This window comes from Prionailurus bengalensis, chromosome B1 (genome assembly GCF_016509475.1).
Source record: "Prionailurus bengalensis isolate Pbe53 chromosome B1, Fcat_Pben_1.1_paternal_pri, whole genome shotgun sequence".
Classification (NCBI taxonomy): Eukaryota; Metazoa; Chordata; class Mammalia; order Carnivora; family Felidae; genus Prionailurus; species Prionailurus bengalensis.
Genome location: NC_057344.1, coordinates 44,904,948 through 44,924,479, shown reverse-complemented (window position 1 = coordinate 44,924,479; position 19,532 = coordinate 44,904,948). Strand labels below are relative to the sequence as shown.

Genomic DNA, 19,532 nt, shown 5'->3' with positions numbered 1-19,532 from the left:
GTTTAATGTATTCATTAAAATGTCTTGCTTTTTCTGCGCCTATTGATAATTCTTTGAATACATGTGTGGATCGCATCATATTGCTATTTGACATCACTGGTGACAAGGATGACAAGAATAACCATATAATTGCATCGTGCCGTTTCCTCCAGAAACTGTTTTCTGTCTCTTAAGGGTTCCTCACGAGCCTCATCTGAGACACCAGCAGCCATGTCTCCGGCTCTAGCAGCTTCGAACCCTGGTCCCCGCGCACAGAAATCTTAGCTCACAGCTCTCTCAACGCCAGGGACCGGCAAAAATGTGGGTCTTTTAGAAAGGAACCAGGACCCCGGAACAGGCCGCGTTTTTTGCGTCAAGAAGCTCCCGCGGGGACGCGGACCGTGGCTCAGGCAGGAGGACTGGCAAGGCTTGCCAGGGGGCACCGGAACCACGTCAGGCCGGCCTCCCCACACCCATCCCCCGCCTCCGGAGCGCCACCTCCAGAGCGGGGCCAGGCTGTCCCCAGTAAGGCCGGGGACGACCTCCCCAAGATGGCCGCCGCGGCGGGGTGGGGCCTCCCGCCACACTGCCCCCGTCCCGCCCCCGCGCTGCCCGGTGTCGATTGGGTGAGACGACTCAGTGGTGAGCTGCGATTGGGTCACACCAGACGTGAACTGGGCGGGACCGGAAGGTGGTCTCTGCCTGGGGGGGCTCCAGGGTCTGGGGCTCTGCGTTCGTCCCGGGGGATGTGGAGAGCTGGCAGCATGTCGGCGGAGCTGGGAGTCGCGTTCGCACTTCGGGCAGTGAACGAGCGAGTGCAGCAAGCGGTGGCGCGGCGGCCGCGGGTGAGGAAGGGGACAGCGTGGGGACGGTGGGCGGCTGCTTTGAGGAGGGGGAAACACCTGCGTGGGAATGGGTCGTCACGGTGACGCAGAGGGGTCTCCCGGAGGGGCGGGAGCCGTCCTTCCGCCTTGACTTTGGCTCGGGTTGCAGAGTCCCCAAAACGCTTAGCGAACGGTGTCCTCAGCCACCTCGCCGTGTGTCTGTCAGGTTTTCTGGAGGTTGGCTTAGTTGGAGCAGAAGGTATCCACTACCCGGGAAGATGACCAGTCCCCCAGCAGCGCGACCATTGCCCGTCCCACCTCGTGTCGTGGCCAACAGCCTTAGCGGACAGGAGCAGCGCCAGTCCCGTGCCCAGAGGCTACAAGAAGGAGACGTCTACTACAGGAGCACCCAGAGGAGGCCAGATCCCCAGATCACGTGTGTGGCAGCGTCTGACTGCTAGTAGGTGCTCAGGAACAGTCAGCTCCACCCGGAGGTGAAAGAGACGGTGGACGGGCCGGGTTCTGGAGACCCCAGAGCTGCATAGCACGTTTGGACTCGAGGGGGGCTGACATCCAATCCCAAGCAGTCTAGAGGGAGATTCCCCCCCCCCCCTTCTAATATATTTTGTATACTCTGGGAATTTCATTAGATCAAGGGTCAGTGTCTGCTCCCCCTCACTGCAAGTTTAAGCCAATGGTGTGGAGTGAGACACAACTGAACAGAGAGGTCAGAGTTTCTCCCATCAAGCATTTATGGTGTCAGAACTCAGAATGCTCTTCTGGAGACAGAAGATCTATATCAGTGTGGTCTTTCCTTGGCTTACCTTGAACTAAGTCACTCAACTGCTCTGGCCCGGAGTTTCCTCACCTGGATAGGCAACGGAATGAGCTCTGACTGCCTTTTAAGCCCACCCTTGGCATTAGTGTTCTATGATTCTCGCCGATTCTCCAAGGAAAGCTAGGGGTCTCCCTAATAAACATCACTCTGGGAAGTTCTCCCAGCAAAACTCCACAGGTGGATGGGCCGCCTGTTCCACTTTTCTCTCTGGAAGTCATCAATTCGTCAACGTAATCCTAGGAGCTATGACGTGATCTCATAAAAGGCTGGTGATGCATCATCCCTCAGAAGGAAGCTGGAACTTTTTGCTAATGGATCTGAATCTTTAGAGCCTTTGAAAATACAGTGATTCTGTAAAAATTGCAGAGGGTCATCGGCTGTGTGAAAACTGAGCTATGTGAGGATAGGTGGATCTCTTGTTGCCTCTGTATAGATTTGATTGCAGCAGAGTTCAGGGAAGCCCTGCTCTTTACGTGATGGCCGTAAGAGGGTCATATGGGCCTAACCCTCAGTCCAGAGTTTGTGGTGTCCCTGCCTCAGTTCTGCTGCTGGTTCTTAATTAGATTGAACAATAAATTACATAGCTACCCTACACAGGCCACTTTTTTTTGGGGGGGGGGCAATATTATTGAATATACCAGGACCAGAATGAGTTTCCAAAATTTAACCTTGGGGTTTCAGAAGCCAGAAGTGGTATCCCCTCTAGTCAGAGAGTAATGCCTTCCCTTAACAAACTGATTCTTAAACCTCCAACGTTGGCATGCAAGAGCGTCATCTGAAGAGTTTGTTTAAAAAGGAGATTCTCAGGGGTGCCTGGGTGACTCAGTCGGTTGAGAGTCCAACTCTTGATTTCAGCTCCAGTCATAATCCCAGGGTCATAGGATCGAGTCCCACATCAGGCTCTATGCTGGGCATGGGACCTGCTTAAGATTCTCTCTGTGTCCTTCTAACCCTCCTCCCCCACTTGTGCTCTCTCTCAAATTTAAAAAAAAAGGAAATTCTTAGACTCCAGCCCCAGAGATTCAGAGTCAGTAAGTCTGGAGTGGTACCTAGATGATGCTGATGCAGTTGGTCAAAGACCGCATTGTAAGGAAATACTGCTTTTACTTACCTTCCCAGGTCTCCTGAGAGAGAACTGTGTTTTGCCAGGTATTAAAGTAGCTACCATATTAGATTTGGATGCCATGCATTTGAAAGACATTTGATCAACATTATTTGATACTGGTCCCCCTCCAGTATAAGAATAATGGAGCTTACCAAATGTCAAGTTAAGACCTATGCCAACTGATCCTACAGGGTCTATCTTATAGAACTCACTGGAATAATATTCCGAAACGTTCACCCATTGGGCTCTTTCTCTCTTGGCAGGATCTCCCAGCCATCCAGCCCCGACTAGTAGCAGTCAGCAAAACCAAACCTGCAGATATGGTGATTGAAGCCTACAGTCATGGCCAGCGCACTTTCGGGGAGAACTACGTAAGATCCCTTTTCCAAACTCCCTTTGGAAGAGTTGTGATTGCCAGGCTTCTCACTTGTTCTGTTTTTACCCTTCAGGTTCAAGAACTGCTAGAAAAAGCATCAAATCCCAAAGTAAGTGAATATCTGAATTCTTGAGTTTGCATCTAATCTTGGCTCCGCAGTTGAAAGTTAGACCCTTGTTGGTGGCTGGGTTTTATAGCAAGGTTGACTGGCAGTAGAAATGTCTCCATTCACCTCGAGCTCCAAATAAATCTCAGCTAGATTTTCTTTCTTTATTAAAACTAAGACTATAGTCATCTCCTTTGCAGCTTTTTGGATATGGTAATTTAGGAGCTTGCTATAATCCTGGATCCTCTGAGATTGGAAAGCTTTACTCAGTTCATCTTTCTTGGGGTTTTTTTCATTTTTTGTTTTTTTAAAGAAGTCTCCACACCCACCATGGGGTTTGAACTCATGACCCTGAGATCACAAGTCGCATGCTCTACCAACTGAGCCAGCCAGGTGCCCCATAATCAGTTCGCCCTTAATGGATGATATCTAAAAGATGGAGGGAGCTAGCTAATGGGAATAAGGAAGAGGAACAGAGCAGAAGCCTTAGGTAGTAGTATCCTTAGGAGCCCAGCTGAAGAGGGTGATAGCAGTTTATTGCATAGACATGAGAAGTCAGAAGGGAGTGTGTAAGGTATTTGAGCCGGCATGGCCTTCATAAATTCTGAGTCAGACATGGTTACCTTTTTTCCTTCAGATTCTGTCTTTGTGTCCTGAGATCAAATGGCACTTCATTGGCCACCTACAGAAACAAAATGTCAACAAATTGATGGGTAAGATAAAATTGTAAACATGAAGACAAAATTTCTCTGTCATTATACTACTTATACTACTTTCTGTGAAAAAGAGAACAGCTTTTAGAATAGTCCTAATTCACCGTTTGTGTTTTGGAGTTTTGGGGAAAAAAATGTTAAGTGCTTAGTATAAGGAAAAAGCCTCATACCAAGAACAGAATGAATTCACCATTGACTGGGTTGTATGTACTTGGAAACCTACCCTACTTTGTGTTAGGTATCATTTGGTAGTCTTCCAAATAAGTTATAAGGAATTATAGCCCATAAAATTATTCAGCGGGCAAGGGAGACATTTTTCTCCTTTTCCCTCTGGATGTAAGACTATGGTAAATGAAATATAATAATATACAGTAAATCAAATACAGTATATATTGTATATAAAATACAATATACAGTAAAGTACAATTAAGAATTAACTACAAAAGAACTTAACCATATGACAATGACATGTGGAGATCTGTCTGAGGAACTGAATACTTACTTCTCTCAAAGGTTTCTAAAATAACCTGTATTTTTTTAAGCAGCTTTTTTGAAGTATAATTGACCTGTAGTAAATTGTATATATTTAAAGTGCACAATTTGATTTGTTTTGATGTATGTTTGCACTTGTAAAACCATCACCACAGTCAAAATAGTGAACACATTCATCACCCCAAAAAGATTCCTCATGCCCTTTGTAATAACCCCTTCTTTCCGCTCCTCCCCACTCCCCTCCTCCAACACTACTTACCTGCTTTCTGTCACTGTAGATTAGTTTACCTTGCTAAGAGTTTTATATAAATGGAAATATAAAGTATGTACTTTTTTTTTGTCTGACTTCTTCCACTCAGCATAATTATTTTGAGGTTCATCATGTTGATTTGTGTATCAGTAGTTCACTCCTTTTTATTGCTTTATCCATTCACCCACTGATGGACATTTGGGTTGCTTCTAATGTGGGGCCATGACAAATAAAATTGTTATGGCAGTGGCAGAAAAAAAGCTGCTATGAACATCTTTGTATGGACTTTTTTTTTTTAATATTTATTTTTGAGAGAGAGAAGAAGAAGAAAGACACAGAGCACGAGCAGGGGAAAGGCAGAGAGGGAGACGCAGAATCTCAAGCAGGCTCCAAGCTGAAAGCTGTCAGCACAGACCCCAACGCAGGGCTTGAACCCATGAACCGTAAAGTCATGACCTGAACTGAAGTCAGACGCTTAGCCAACTGAGCCACCCAGGCACCCCATATGGACTTCTTCTTATCTCTTAAAATAAATACCTAGGAGTAGAATGGCTGAATCTCACAATAAGTATATGTTTAATTTTTTTTTTAATTCTGAGAAAGTACACATAACAAAATTTATCACCTTTAACTATTTCTAAGTATTCAGTTTAAAGGCATTAAGTACATTCATATTGTTTGCAGCCATCACTACTTTCTATCCTCTAGAACTGTTTTCCTCTCTCAAAACTGAAACCCTGTACCCATCGTGTATGTTTAAGAAACTGCCAAGCCATCTTCCAAAGTGGTTGTGCCGTCGTACATTCCCACAAGCAGTGCTCAAGTTCTTCCACATCTTTGCCCACACTTAACACAGTCAGTCTTTTAATTTTAGCCGTTCTAGTAGGTATGTGGTAGTGTCCTTGCATTACCTTAATGGCTTATGATGTTGAACATCTTTTCACATGGTTGCATCTGTTTATCTTCTTTGGTGAAGTGTCTGTTGAAGTCTTTTGCCATTTTCTAATTGGATTTTTTCACTTTTAAGACAAGAGAATTCTTTATATATTCTGACTAGTCCTTTATCAGATACATGCTTTGCAAGTGTTTTCTTCCACTCTGTTGCTTGTCTTTTCATTCTCTTAACAGTGTTTTTTGAAGGGCCCAAGTTTCTAATTTAACGAAGCCCAGTTTGTCAATACTGTGCTTTTGGTGTTGTGTCTAAAAAGTATTTCTCTATGGTTCAAGTCACAGATTTTCTCTTAGCAGTTCTATAGTGTTCAGTTTTATATTAAGCTTCATTATTCACTTTGAGTTAATTTTGTATGTGGTGCAAGGTATGATTCCAAGTTCTTTTGGTTTTCTGGGGGGTTTTTTTTGCATATAAATATCTAATTGTTCCAACACTACTTGTTGGAAAGTCCGTCCTTTTTCCATTGCATTCCTTTGTACCTTTATCAAAAATCGATTATCTGTGAGTTTATTGCTAGACTATCTACTCTGTTCCACTGATCTACTTATCTACTTTTACACTGAAAGCATGATATTTTGATTCATGGAGCTTTATAATTCTTAAAATGGAGTACTGTTAGCCCCCAGCTTTGTTCTTTTTCATAGTCATTTTAGCTATTCTAGATCCTCCCCATTTCCATATAAACCAATTTGTCCATTTCTACCAAACATATATATATTTGTTTTATATATATATATATATATATATATATATATGTTATATATATATGTTATATATATATATGTTTTATATATATGTGTGTGTATATATATATATATATATATATATATATATATATATGTTTTATATCAAAAGCCCTGCCAGGTATTTGAATTAGGATTGTATTGAATCTATAGATCAATATGGGGAACAATGACATACTAAAAATATTGAACCTCCCAACACATTAACAAGGTATAGCTCAGTAGTTCTTTAGGTCTTCTTTATTTTCTCTCAGTAATATTTTGTAGTTTTCATTGTGCAGGTTTTCTTCATCTTTTTTCTGATTTATATCTTTGTTTTTCTTATATTTTGATGCTATCTATTATACTGTTATTGATTCTGTTTAATTTCTGATTGTGTGTTGCTAATATATAATACAGTTGATTTTTGTATATTCATCTTGTATACTGCAACTTTGTTAAACTCACTTGTTCTAGTAGCTTTTTTTGCAGATTGCATATAATTTTCTACATAGACAATTATGTTATCTATGAACAAAGACAATTTACTTCTTCCTTTCCAATCTGGATGACTTTTATTTCTTTTTCTTGCCATATTATACTAGCTAATACCTTCAATACGATATTGAGTAGAAGGGCTAAGAGTGTACATGCATGTTTTTCATGACGTGCTTTATCAGAAGGAGAAATTTCGCTTCTAATCCTAATTTGCTGAGAGGCTTTATCAAGAGCAGATGTTAGATTTTGTCAAATGCTTTTACTGCATCCATTGAAATGATCCTACAAAAGTTTTTCTCTTTCAGTTTATTAACATGTTGAATTACATTTATTGATTTTCTATTGTTAAACCACTCCTATATTCCTAGGGGTGAGCTCACTTGGTCATGCAGTATTATCCTTTTACTATAATGTTGCATTTGATTTGTTAAGTTTGTTTAGAATGTTTGCATCTAAGAGCACCTGGGTGGCTCAGTCAGTTAAGCACCCAACTCTTGGTTTTGGCTCAGGTCATGAACTCATGGTTCATGGGTTCAAGCCCAGAATTGGGTTCTGTGCTGACAGTGTGGAGTCTGTTTGGGATTCTCCTCTCTCCCTCTCTCCCTCTCTTTGCCCCTCTCTTGCTCTCTCTCAAAAACGAATAACTAAACTTAAAAAAAGTGTATGCATCTATAGTCACAAAGGACATTGGTCTGTAGTTTTCCTTTCTTATAATATCTTTTTGTAGATTTGATAACAGGATAATGCTGTCCTCATAGAATGAGCTGGGAAGTATTCCCAACCCTTCAGTCTTTTGGTAGAGTTTGTGTGGAATTGGTATTGTCTCTTTCCTAACTGCTTAGTAGAATTCACCAGTGAATTCTGGAGTTTCTTTGTAGGAAGGTTTTTAACTGTAGTTTCAATTTTATTAATAGATTTAAGACTATTCATGTAATCTGATTTTTCTTGGGTGAGCTTTCAAGGTTCAAGGAGTTTGTCCATTTCATCTAGAGTAATGAATTTATGGGGCACCTGGATGGCTCAGTTAGTTGGTTAAGCATCCGATTTCAGCTCAGGTTATGGTCTCGCAGTTTGTGAGTTCGAGCCCCATGCTGGGCTCTGTGCTGACAGCTTAGTTCCTAGAGCCTGCTTCGGATTCTGTGTCTCCCTCTCTCTCTGCCCCTCCCTCACACTCTCGCACTCTCTCTCTTTCTCTCAAAAATAAATAAGCAATAAAAAAAATAAAGTAATGAATTTGTGAGCATTAGGTTGTTTGTAATATTCCTTTATTATCCTTTTAATATCTGTAGGCTCTGTAGTGATGTCAGCTGATTCCTCATGTTGGTAATGTGTCTTTTTTTTTCCCCTAATCCATCTGGCTAGAGGTTTATCAGTTTTATCAGTCTTCTCAAAGAACTACTTTTAGTTTCATTAATTTTTCTCTATTGTTTTATTAGTATATGTTATATAAACAAAAATAATTATGTATTGTGGGATTTATAACATATGAAAAAGTCAAAATGCATTGCAACAATAGCATACAGAATGGAAAGTTAAGAAATAGAAGTATACAATTATAAGGTTCTTAAACTATATATGAAGTAGTATAACACCACTTTAAGGTAGACTATGCATAAGTTCAACTTTAAAGCAACCAATAGGGGCACCTGTCTGGCTCAGTCAGTAGAGCACATGACTTGATCTCAGGGTGTAGATTGGATGTAGAACTTATTTAAAAAATAAAATAAAGCAACCAGTAACACAGAGAATGATAGCTAATAAGTCAGCAAAGGAGATCAACTGGAATAATAAAAAAAAATTTGTGAAATGGTTTCTCATTGTGGTTTTGATTTGCATTCCCCTAATGACGAATGAAGTTGAACATGTGTTTATTGGCCATTTGTGCATCTTCTTTGGAGAAATGTTTATTCAAATCCTTTGTGTATTTTTTAATTGGGTTTTTTTTATTATTGAGTTGTAAAAGTTCTTTATATATCCTAGGTAGCAGGCCTTTATGATGTATATCATTGGCAGATTTTTTTCTCCCATTCCACGGATTGTCTTTTGACTTTCTTTATGGTATCATTTCTAGCACAGAAATTTTTCATTTTCATGTACACTTTAATGTAAAATAGACATTTTAAAGTGCATTTAGTGTACTTTGTCTCTTTTTTGTGTGTGTGGCATGTGCTTTTGGTGTTATAGCTAGGAAATCCAAGGTCACAAAGATTTTTTTTTTTTTTATAATCTCTATGCCCCATGTGGGGCTTGAAGTCACTACCCGGAGATCAGGAATCACATGCTTTACCAGCTGAGCCAACCAGGTGCCCCCAAGGTCACCAAGATTTACTCCTGTTTTCTTCTAAGAGTTTTATAGTGTTAGCTCTCACTTTTGGGATTTTTTGAATTCATTTTTATGTATAGCCTAAGGAAGAGGGAGGTGCAGCTTCATTCTTGTCCGTTGAACTGTTTGCACCTTCACCTTTATTTTTCAGAGAAATGTTTGCTAACTATAGAATTCCAGCTTGACGGTTTTTTCTTTCAGGACTTTAAAGATGTCACTCCACTCTCTTCACTTACATTGTTTCCAGTGAGAAATAGGATGTCATCTTTATCTTGGTTCCTCTGTATGTAACGTGTTTTTGTTTCTTCTAGCTACTTACAAGATTTTCTCATGATCACTGGTTTTGAGCAATTTGATGATGATGTTCCCTGGTGTAATATTTTCCACATTTCTTGTGCTTGGGGTTCATGGAGCTTCTTGGATCTGGAGTTTATAGTTCTCGTCAAGTTTAGAATATTTTCAATCACTGTTTCTTCATATATATGTTCTGCCTCCCCACTCCCTCCCTACCACAACTTCTCTTCTCCTTTGGGGACTCCAGTTACCTGTTCGTCTGCTTGAGGTGTTTCGGCAGCTCACTAATGCCCTTTTAATTTTTATGATTTTTTTTCCTGTTTCATTTTGGATAATATCTTCAAAGTAACTGATCTTCTTTAGCATTGTCTAATTTGCCATTAATTCCATCAGTGGATTTTTCATCTCCTACATGTGGTTTTCATGCTAGAAGTTCAATTTGGGTCTTTTTTAAATATCTTCCTTGTCCCTCTCTATTTTTTAATAGATGGCACACAGTTATGGTAACTTAATGTGCTGTCTACTGATTCTATCATCTTTGACAGTCTGGAACAGTTTCAATAGATTGATTTAATATATCATATTTTCTGCTTCTTTGAGTCTTTCAGTGCCTGCTTTTTTGTGGGGGGGATAGCTAAACGTGAATTTTCTTGTTGGGGGCTGGTCAGTTTTGTATTCCTGTAAATATTTTTGAGCTTTTTTGGAACACAGTTAAGTTACTCGGGAACAGTTTGATCTTTTTAGGTCTTGCTTTTAAGATTAGTTGGTGTGACTGGAGAGAGCTCAGGGTTAATTATTCCCCATTTCTGAGGCAAGGCCCTCTGTATACTCTAGCCAGTGCCCCATGAATCCTGAATGTTCCAGCCTGTCTGATGGAAACAGGCACTATTCCATGCCCTCTGTGAACATCAGGCACTGTTTCTTCTAATCTTTTCAAATAGTTCCTCCCCAGCCCTGGGTGATGCACGTGCCAGTCTGTACCCAGCTGAGTTCTGGAGGGGAGCCCTTTTCAAATCACCGGTGATGCCTCTGTATGCAGCTCTCTCCTCTCCCGAATTCTGTCCTGTGAACTCTAGCTGCATAGTCTTTCCATATTCTTAGCTCATGTCCTCATTCTAAGGCCCACGCTCTTCCTCTCTTCCCCTTTTCTGCAACACATTCTAGAAACTCTCCAGGAAAGAGAGGTGGGGCAGTTACTTCATGTGTTTCTCATGTCTCAGAGATCACTGTGTTTCACTCTATGATACACAGGTCTTGTAAACCATTGTTTTATATATGTTTCACACATTTTTTCCATTTTGTTGTTCAGGTGGAATGGTCACTCTGGTCCCTGTACTTACTTCATCTTGTCAGGAAGCAGAAGTCTACTACATTATTCTTAAAAGCTATTTCACACTAGGTATGAGGGAAGTAGAGAGACTATTTACACTTCATAAACGCAGCAAGACAATCAGCTTTTTAATTTGAGAAATAATTAAATTAGCTTCCCTTCCTCACAGTGTAAATTCCAGCTAGAGTAAAGAATCCTAATGTGAAAAATCAAAACCCTGAAAGTGTTAGAAGAGGGGCACCTGGGTGGCTCAGGCGGTTAAGTGTCCAACTCTTGATTTAGGCTCAGGTCGTGATCTCATGGTTCATGAAATCAAGCCCCTCATTGGGCTCTGCCCCGACAGTGTAGAGCGTGCCTGGGATTATCTCTCCCCCTCTCTCTGCCCCTCCAGGGCTCGCACACTCACACGCACCTCCTCTCTCTCTCTCTCTCTCTCTCTCTCTCTCCCTCTCTCTCTCTCAAAATAAATAAATAAACTTTAAAAATAAACAAGTATTAGAAGAAAACATAGGAAAATATTTTTATTTTTTCAAGCTGGTGAAAGGCCTTTCTAAATAAAGCATAAAGTCTGGAAACCATAAAAGAAACAACTAGCACATTTGCTTACACAAAAATTAAAGCAAAAAGAAAGCACAGATTGGTAGTAAAATAATAGTTTTTAAAAGGGAAAGAGGTTAATGTCCATAATGCATAAAGAACCATGTGTATATATTTTTAATCAATGAGAAAAACATAGGGGAAAACGAACGGGTCATTTACAAGGATAAAAAATACAGATCCAGGAATCAAGTGAAAAATGCTTAACCTCAATAAGAGAAATGCAAAACACAATAAAAAATTCTACCTTTCACCAGTCAGGTTTGCAAAAAAATTAAAAAGCTGCTAACATGCAATGTTTTGAGAGCATGAGTAAGTGAGCACTCCACATTTTGCCAGGAGGACTCTAAAATGGTAGGGCTTTTTTGAATTTCTCATATCCAATACAATTTAAATTGTGCTTCCTCTTTTAACTAGTAATTTCAATTCTTGGACTCATGCAGCCTATAGCAACATGTATAAGTGTGCAAAGGCCTGTGTGTAAACTTTGGGTTTATAGTAAAAAAGAAACAATGTCTATTAACAAGAACAATGTTAAATAAATTGTGATCATCTGTTCTGTGGAAGGATGCAGTTGTTAAAAGTACAGGTGGGTTTATGGTACTGATGTAAAAAATCTCCAACATGTATTGCTAACTGGAAGCAAGCAACCCATAAAACATTTAGTAGGAGCCAATTTGTATGTTATTTCAAAAAATAACAGGAAATTCTATGTCTGGGGAGTGTGTGTGTGTGTGTGTGTTCGTTTGGATGGAAATACACTAAAATAGATCTGGAAGAATCCTTATCCTAGCGGTAATAGTGATAGTTTCTAGGGTGAGAGGCTTGGAGTTTTTACTGCATATATTGCTTTTACTTCTATATTGCTTCTTCTTTTTTTTTTTTTTTCCAACATCAAGCATGCGTACTTTCAGTCTCTTTTTTAAAATATATGTAAGTTTTTAAGTGAAGTAGCCTGAACTCAAATTCACTATGAAGAACATGGAGTCAGTTTGCCATCATTTCAAGTCACAGCTCTAATATTTGTTAATTTTGTAAACTGGAATAAACTTTATCCTTTCTGAGCCTCAGTTTCCCCATCTGTAAGATGGAGGTAATAATAGTGTTTCATGAACCATGATAAAGATTAAAAAGAAATGGGCGCCTGGCTGGCTCAGTCACAGGAGCATGTGACTCTTGATCTCAGGGTTGTGAGTTTGAGCCCCACGTTGGGTGTGGAGATTACTTAAAAATAAAATCTTTTAGGAGGCCAGGATGACTTAGTCGGTTAAGTGGCTAACTTGATTTCAGCTCAGGTCACGATCTCATGGTTCGTGAGTTTGAACCCTCCATCGGGGTCTGCGTTGGCAGCATAGAGCCTGCTTGGGGTTCTCTCTCCCTCTCTCTCTGCCCCTCCCCTGCTCATTATCTCTCTCTCTCTCTCAAAATAAATAAACATTTTAAAAAGTTAAATAATAGAATAAAATAAAATCTTTTTAAAAAATAAAAAAAATAATTAAGAAAAAGATTAAAAAGAAATCATGCATATACAACAGTTAGCAAATTGCCTGGGGGATTTCAGTGTTTATAAATGCAAGCTGCTGATGCTGCTTCTGTCTTTGTCGTTCTTTATCTGGGCAAGACTAATACTTCATTTCACATGCATCTCTGGAAAAGAAGATGGCTTTGATGACGTTAGCATCTCCCTTAGCTCTCCGTATTGAGGTCATTCTGATGTCCTTGTTGAATGAGAGCACCCCCAGCGCACAGTTTAAGAACATGGTGTTAGCATGCCAGGGAAGCACTTTGGCCTCCATTGGTTATCCTCTCTTTATTGTCATCTTGACCTGTTTCTTGCTGTGTATGCTGCGATTTAGTCGGATCAAGCCTGCTATTAGGAATCTCTGCAATTCCCGACCCTCAGGAAGCTCTTAGAGTTGCACGCTGCCGGATTGTGGTGCGTCAGCGTTCCCCCTGTTCGTCTTCTCTGATTAGATAGCAATGGGGCGACATCCGAACTCACATCTAGTAAAACTGTCACGTGAGTCTTAGCAGAACTGAGACTTAACTGTCTTGTTCTTTTTCTGGAAAACTGTCTTCCCATCTGCCAAGTCAAATATTGGTTGCGCGTTGCTTGCCACACTGGGACGAGTGGAGAATTACCTTGCCTCTTTCTCATTACAGCTGTGCCCAATCTCTTCATGCTGGAAACCGTGGATTCTGTGAAGTTGGCAGACAAAGTGAACAGTTCGTGGCAGAAAAAAGGTTCTCCTGAAAGGTTAAAGGTTATGGTCCAGGTTAACACCAGTGGAGAGGAGAGTAAGTGACCAGACCTAACTATAGATTTTTCTTCCCTTAGGATGGTTGAAGGTCAGCAAGAATGGCAGGCCTAAGTATCTGATAGCTAAGGTTATAGAAGGAAGTCATGGGCCTCTAAGTAAGACGTTTCATGCCTGTAAGTAGGATCTAGAAGGCACAGTGACATCTAAACCCATCCACATATAATTCTTTCATAACATCATGGGTTGTTATTTCTTAATTTTTTGGTGGCCCAAAATTGGACGAGTCAGGAAGGGGATTGTGACTTTGATTTCCAGAAAATTCCCAAAAGTCACCATCACTCCTAAAAGAGACGGCATAGTTACCTGTATAACACTTCTCCAGTGTTAAAAAAAACTTACTTAGCATAATCTTGGGAGAGAACAGAAGAAAATCCCGTGAGCACCCGTTAATGAATACCTTCAAGGGGCTTGCGTTAACATTGTAACCTAGTGAACAGAACAGGAGCTTTGAAATCAGATCTTGGGTTTGACCTCCAGCACTGTCCGTCATAACTGTGGGTTAGTTACCTAGTCTCTCTGTACCTCAGTTTCCCTGGTGGACAGTGCTGTCATAATGATGCCTACTTCAGAGGGTGTTGTAAGGATTATAAGTCTTAATGCGGGCAAAGCTGTTGGCATAGAACCCCACCCATCTCACTTGTTAGCCACTTGATTGAGTGTTTACAGATTAGTCGTTTGCTTATGACCATCAGACCAGTGTTCATCAAACCGTAATATGAAGGAGCACAGTGCCAAGACTATTTTCTAGATGGGCCCTCAGGTCAGGCTTCCCGGACTGAAATCCCAGTTGCACAGTTTCTAGTTGTATGACCTTGGAAAAGGTACTTAGCTTTCCTGTGCCTCAGTTTCCTCATCTGTGGAAGGGGGATAGTAAGAGTACTTACTTCATAGTTACTGTATTAAGTGAAAGGCTCTTAGGACTTGGCAGGTGTACCTGGCAGAGAAGTGTTCTGTAAATTTTAATAATTGTCATTATTTCTACACATACCTAGATTATATCTTACATTACCAATATAGGTAAATCTGAAACTGACTTCAGGTCAAGTCTGTGACATCATTTCTTGGTAATTAGCTATAATTTGCTATAGTTAAAGATTAAAGTGAGTGTTCTTAGCATCTCCATTTGATAAATGAGGGAAAGAGGATATCAATATTCCTTATAACTGCATAACAAATAATCATTTGCTGCAGATTCCTCCTCTCGTTGTTAATTGGCAAGTTCAATTAAATTTTGAAAATATATAGTGAAACCCGTGTGATAGATACTTTATTTTTAAATGTTTACGTCTTGGGGCACCTGGGTGGCTTAGTCGATTGAGAGTCTGACTCTTGATTTTGCCTCAAGTCATAATCTTCATCAGGCTCTGTGCTGACAGCATGGAGCCTGCTTGGGATTCTCTGTCTCTCTCTCTCTCTCTCTCTCTCTCTCTCTGTCTCTCTCTCTCTCTCTGTCCCTCCCCCACTTGCACTCGCTGTCTAACTAAATAAATAAATAAATAAACATTTAAAGAAATAATAATTTAAAATGTTTACAATTCTAATAAATTAATGAAACTGTAGAAATACCAGAACTAGGAAAAGAATCCTCAGATAAATCTGGTGTTTGGCAATGTGAGTCTTGTTGGTGTCCCAAGAAAAGCAGTGTTTTTTCTTTTCCCTGTACTCTAGCTGTTCTCGGCTCATATCACTGAGATTCAGATGGTTATTATTCAGAAGGGAAGCAACATAGACAAAGACCTCAAAAATTAGGTTACTCCTTAGGACTTGAGGATATGTGTTTTTCAAGAAGTCCTCTTGTCCGAGAGTCACCTCGTCTGTTACAAGGAAGGGATGGAAACTGAGCCTTCCTCTGGCTACTTAAAACATTTTGGTACAAGTGTCTTCTGTTTCTTTTTGTGAAGGTAAACATGGCCTTTTGCCTTCAGAGACTGTAGCCATGGTGGAACACATAAATGCCAAGTGCCCCAGCCTGGAGTTCGTGGGGCTGATGACCATAGGAAGCTTTGGACATGATCTTAGTCAAGGACCAAACCCAGATTTCCAGGTACTGGGGTCCAAGGATGGCGGGATTGCTCATGCACTAGAGAAGCATCTGAACGAAATGCTGTTGCAGGGCTGGCTGTTGTAATAAAGTTAAAAGCCCTCCTAGATATTGCCTGTCGGGTATTATGACCCTCTTCTGAACTCTCCTCAACTCCCCTTGAACCTGGCTAAAACACAGTCTCTAGAGAAAATGAGCTCTTTTCCTCCTTTCCAGTGACTGATCATTGTTTTGAGAGTAGGAGCATTTGCTAAAAAACTTTAGGTAACTTCTGGAAATTTGGACAGGCCTTGAAACCACGAAGAACCAATAGTCTTTGTCAGAGATGTTCAGATTCAGCCACTCTCAGACACCCTTGGAGAAGGCAGGAGGAAATAATGTGACACTTGTCCTTCTGTTAGGCGTTACTGTCCCTCCGAGAGGAGCTGTGTAAAAAGCTCAACGTCCCCACTGAGCAGGTTGAGCTGAGTATGGGCATGTCCATGGACTTCCAGCATGCGGTAAGTGTCCTCCTTGCCCTGTCCGCCCAAGGGGAGGGCCCGAAAGGCCGCAGGAAAGCAGTTTGCCAGAGAAACCTTCGAAACGCCTCATCATGGCAATAGAGCAGCCAACAGCAGTGGCCCTCAACTGTCCCAACATCCCCCACCCCCTTATTTTCTGAAATGAGATGTATAGAAATTACAGCCTGACACATAACTCTCCTAAACTCCATCTAATTCCCTAAGGGGATTCTAAAGAAAAATCAGAAGGGACACCTGGCTGGCCCAGTTGCTAGAGCATGCGACTCTTGATCTCTGGGTTGTGAGTTCAAGCCCCATGGTGGGTGTAGAGATTACTTAAAAACAAATAAACTCTTTTAAAAATTATAGCTCAATTTCTTATTTTTCTTTCTTTATTTTTGGGGCACCTGGATGGCTCAGTCGGTTAAGCATCCGACTTTGGCTCAGGTTGCCATCTCATGGTTCGTGAGTCTGGGCTGTGCGCTGACAGCACAGAGCCTGCTTTGGATCCTGTCTCCCTCTCTCTCTGTCCCTCCCTGGCTCACTGTTTCGCACGTGCGCGCTCTCAAAAATAGACTTTTTAGGGGCACCTGGGTGGCTCAGTCGGTTAAGTGTCCGACTTCAGGTCATGATCTTGTGGTTCACGAGTTCGAGCCCCGCGTCGGGCTCTGCGCTGACAGCTCCGAGCCCGGAGCCTGCTTCGGATTCTGTGTTTCCCTCTCTCTGACCCTCCCCCCATTCATGCTCAGTCTCTCTCTGTCTCAAAAATAAATAAACATTAAAAAAAAATTTTTTTTTAATAGACTTTTTAAAATTATAGTTTAATTTCTTATTTTTCTTTCTTTCTTTGTTTTTAAGTAATCTCTACACTCACTGTGGGGCTGGAGCTCATGACCCTGAGATCAAGAGTCACATGCTGTACCGACTGAGCCATCCAAAGGCCCCTAAACTGTAATTTTTTTAAAAAGCATCGCACCATATAAATGTTTGGGCATGGATGTGTGACAGTGAGTCCTAATGAAATAGTCTGGAGTTCATCTTACGGGTAGATTCACAACAGCTGTAACTATATGCTGAGAGAGATGTGTGGCTCTGGAACAGTAAATAACTTGATCAAGTTCTAAAAACCAAAGTGTCAACCTCACTGTGTGTATCCAGTAGTTGCAGTCTCGGAAAATCATATATATCAAAATGGTGCAAAAATGCTTTGTGTTTATAAGTGAACTGGAATTCGGTCCCGTGCTCAAACAATTACTGGGAGGTTTTTTCTTCTGACAATGGAACGTTAGAAAGGGGTGTGGGCTGTCAGACAACCCTTCGTTGTGCCACTGTGTCTCAGTCACACAGGGTGACACGTCTTAACAGCCCAAACTCAATGGCAGTCATGTCCCCTAGTCACTGTGACAGCCAAGGAAATCCTGACTTCTTAAACACACCCCTGGAGGTGCTGTTGTCCCAAAGGGAACCCCTGCCCTGCACCCCTCTTCAGCTGCCTCATCCTTGTTCTTCATAGAAGCCCCTCCAAAGCCAGAACGAGAGGCGGGACTTCAGCATTTGCTGCATGATTTTAAACTCAGCCCTTGATACTCTCTCTTCTTTCCCACAGATTGAAGTAGGATCTACGAATGTCCGAATAGGAAGCACCATTTTTGGAGAGCGAGATTACTCCAAGAAACCTGCCCTGGACAAGTCCCCGGCTGACCTGAAGGCCCCAGTGGAGGTGGCCCAGGCAAACTGAGCCCAGGCACAGCCAGCCATTGCTCGTGGCCCGTGGGCCTGTCCAGGAACACTAACTATGCACTTACCTGGTCTCCATTTTGGTATTCCCCGTGTCACAGCACAGCCATGCTCTCCTTGTGACCTAGAGAGAGCGCACTAATGATTGTGGGTGTTGATGGGAACCGTGTGTACTTGGGATCTGACATAAGAAGCTCACTTCAGGTAGTGGCTTTGGATTGGGTTTGAGAAATCCAGACATTTCTGCAAAACAGGTATCAAATCAATAGCCAGGAATCGAGTTCAGTATTGAATCCTGCCCAGGAGCACCAACCAACCCACAAATGCCTTCCCCAGGTTAAAATGTGGTCACTCATGCCTATAATCACCAAAGTGAGAGGGATTCCCATTTGTCATCCACGTTAATGGAAAGTCCCTTCATGCAGACCCCCTACTGAGTAATCACCTTTGCTGCTCTGGGGCAAAGTGATTTCTGCCCCCAGGTTTGACTCCACTCAGTAAATATTTGTCCCTACTCTGGAATGACAGTGCAGGTAACTTCAGGAGCTGGCTCAAGGTAGTGCTGCAAACCCAAATCACATTGATCAGAGGTTATGTCATTGGTTACCTCGGTGGTCCCTGTGGACCCTGAAAACTACAGGGGTAAAATAAAGGGACTTGGGCCTTTCGAATATCCTCCTGAAGAGACAGGGCTCTCCTCAATGAGAATTAAATGCTATGATTTGTTCTCCACTCTAATCCTCTTAATGGTGATTTCTTATCTCAAAGGCCAGTGACTCCTTCTCAATCTCTAGGCAGCCTCAAAGACCAGCCCCACAGTGAGTGTAGCTCCCCAGAAACTCCTTTAAGGCCAGTTCAGGCCCACAGTTCCAACAAGGCCTGGCTTTGAGGTTCCTGTTCCTGCAGAGCATTTTCCAGGCACCTCTAAAGCCCTTCCTCGTCCCCACTGCCCTGCTATATATATAAGCCAGAATTTGGCAACTTCTTGATTGTTAATAAAGTAGCAGCAAGGTCTTCAAACACCAGAAAGCACAATTCTCAGATATCCATAACAGATGACTTCCGTCTGGGTGGTTTATTTTCTAGATGTTTTTTTCCTTATTTATTCAAGCCCCAGTCTTCGTTTTATGAAATAACTTTCAGAACATGATGCTGCTGCTGCTGCTGAATGTAATTTTGTAAAACTTAAACCATTATGATTCCTGCACTGTTTCAGTCAGAGCTATAACATGTCTCAGAGTCTAGTAAATAAAAATGTGAGTTTGAATTATACCATCTGTGCCAATTACAAAGCAATTAAAAGATTTATTTTTTATGACCCTGTGTAACGAGTGAGTATTAACAGGAGTGGGGCATTGGAACCAACAGGTAGCAGCTGTGCCCATCACTTGACATTGTGCCAGCCTGACTTCAGAGGAGGGCTTCCCTTGAGTCCCAGATGCAGCCAAAGCCACACAGTGGATGAGAGAGCAATTCTGAACTTCTAAAGGCAAGAAAAGGAAATGTTGGCATTTCAGGAATTACCAAAATCAAG

The 19,532-nt window shown here is 41.6% G+C and overlaps 1 protein-coding gene and 1 non-coding gene across 4 annotated transcripts; one reads left to right on the top strand and one right to left on the bottom strand.

Annotated features, from left to right (window-relative positions):
* Window positions 1-669: 669 nt before the first annotated feature.
* On the top strand, window positions 670-19,316 carry LOC122473712 (pyridoxal phosphate binding protein). 3 transcript variants are annotated; one of them, XM_043564349.1, is made up of 9 exons: window positions 708-824; window positions 1,030-1,263; window positions 3,010-3,117; window positions 3,196-3,231; window positions 3,866-3,941; window positions 13,563-13,697; window positions 15,622-15,764; window positions 16,163-16,261; window positions 17,868-19,316. In XM_043564349.1, the coding sequence occupies exons 3-9, from the start codon at window positions 3,067-3,069 to the stop codon at window positions 17,997-17,999; spliced, it is 672 nt and encodes a 223-aa protein (XP_043420284.1). In that variant the 5' UTR covers window positions 708-824; window positions 1,030-1,263; window positions 3,010-3,066; the 3' UTR covers window positions 18,000-19,316. The 3 variants fall into 3 exon arrangements, with proteins under 3 accessions (XP_043420265.1, XP_043420274.1, XP_043420284.1); XM_043564339.1 differs by lacking the exon at window positions 1,030-1,263 and having other exon boundaries at window positions 671-824; XM_043564330.1 differs by lacking the exon at window positions 1,030-1,263 and having other exon boundaries at window positions 670-824; window positions 3,010-3,231.
* Window positions 3,551-3,623, bottom strand: TRNAT-UGU. Its single transcript has one exon. It is a non-coding gene; the product is annotated as a tRNA-Thr (tRNA).
* Window positions 19,317-19,532: the final 216 nt, after the last annotated feature.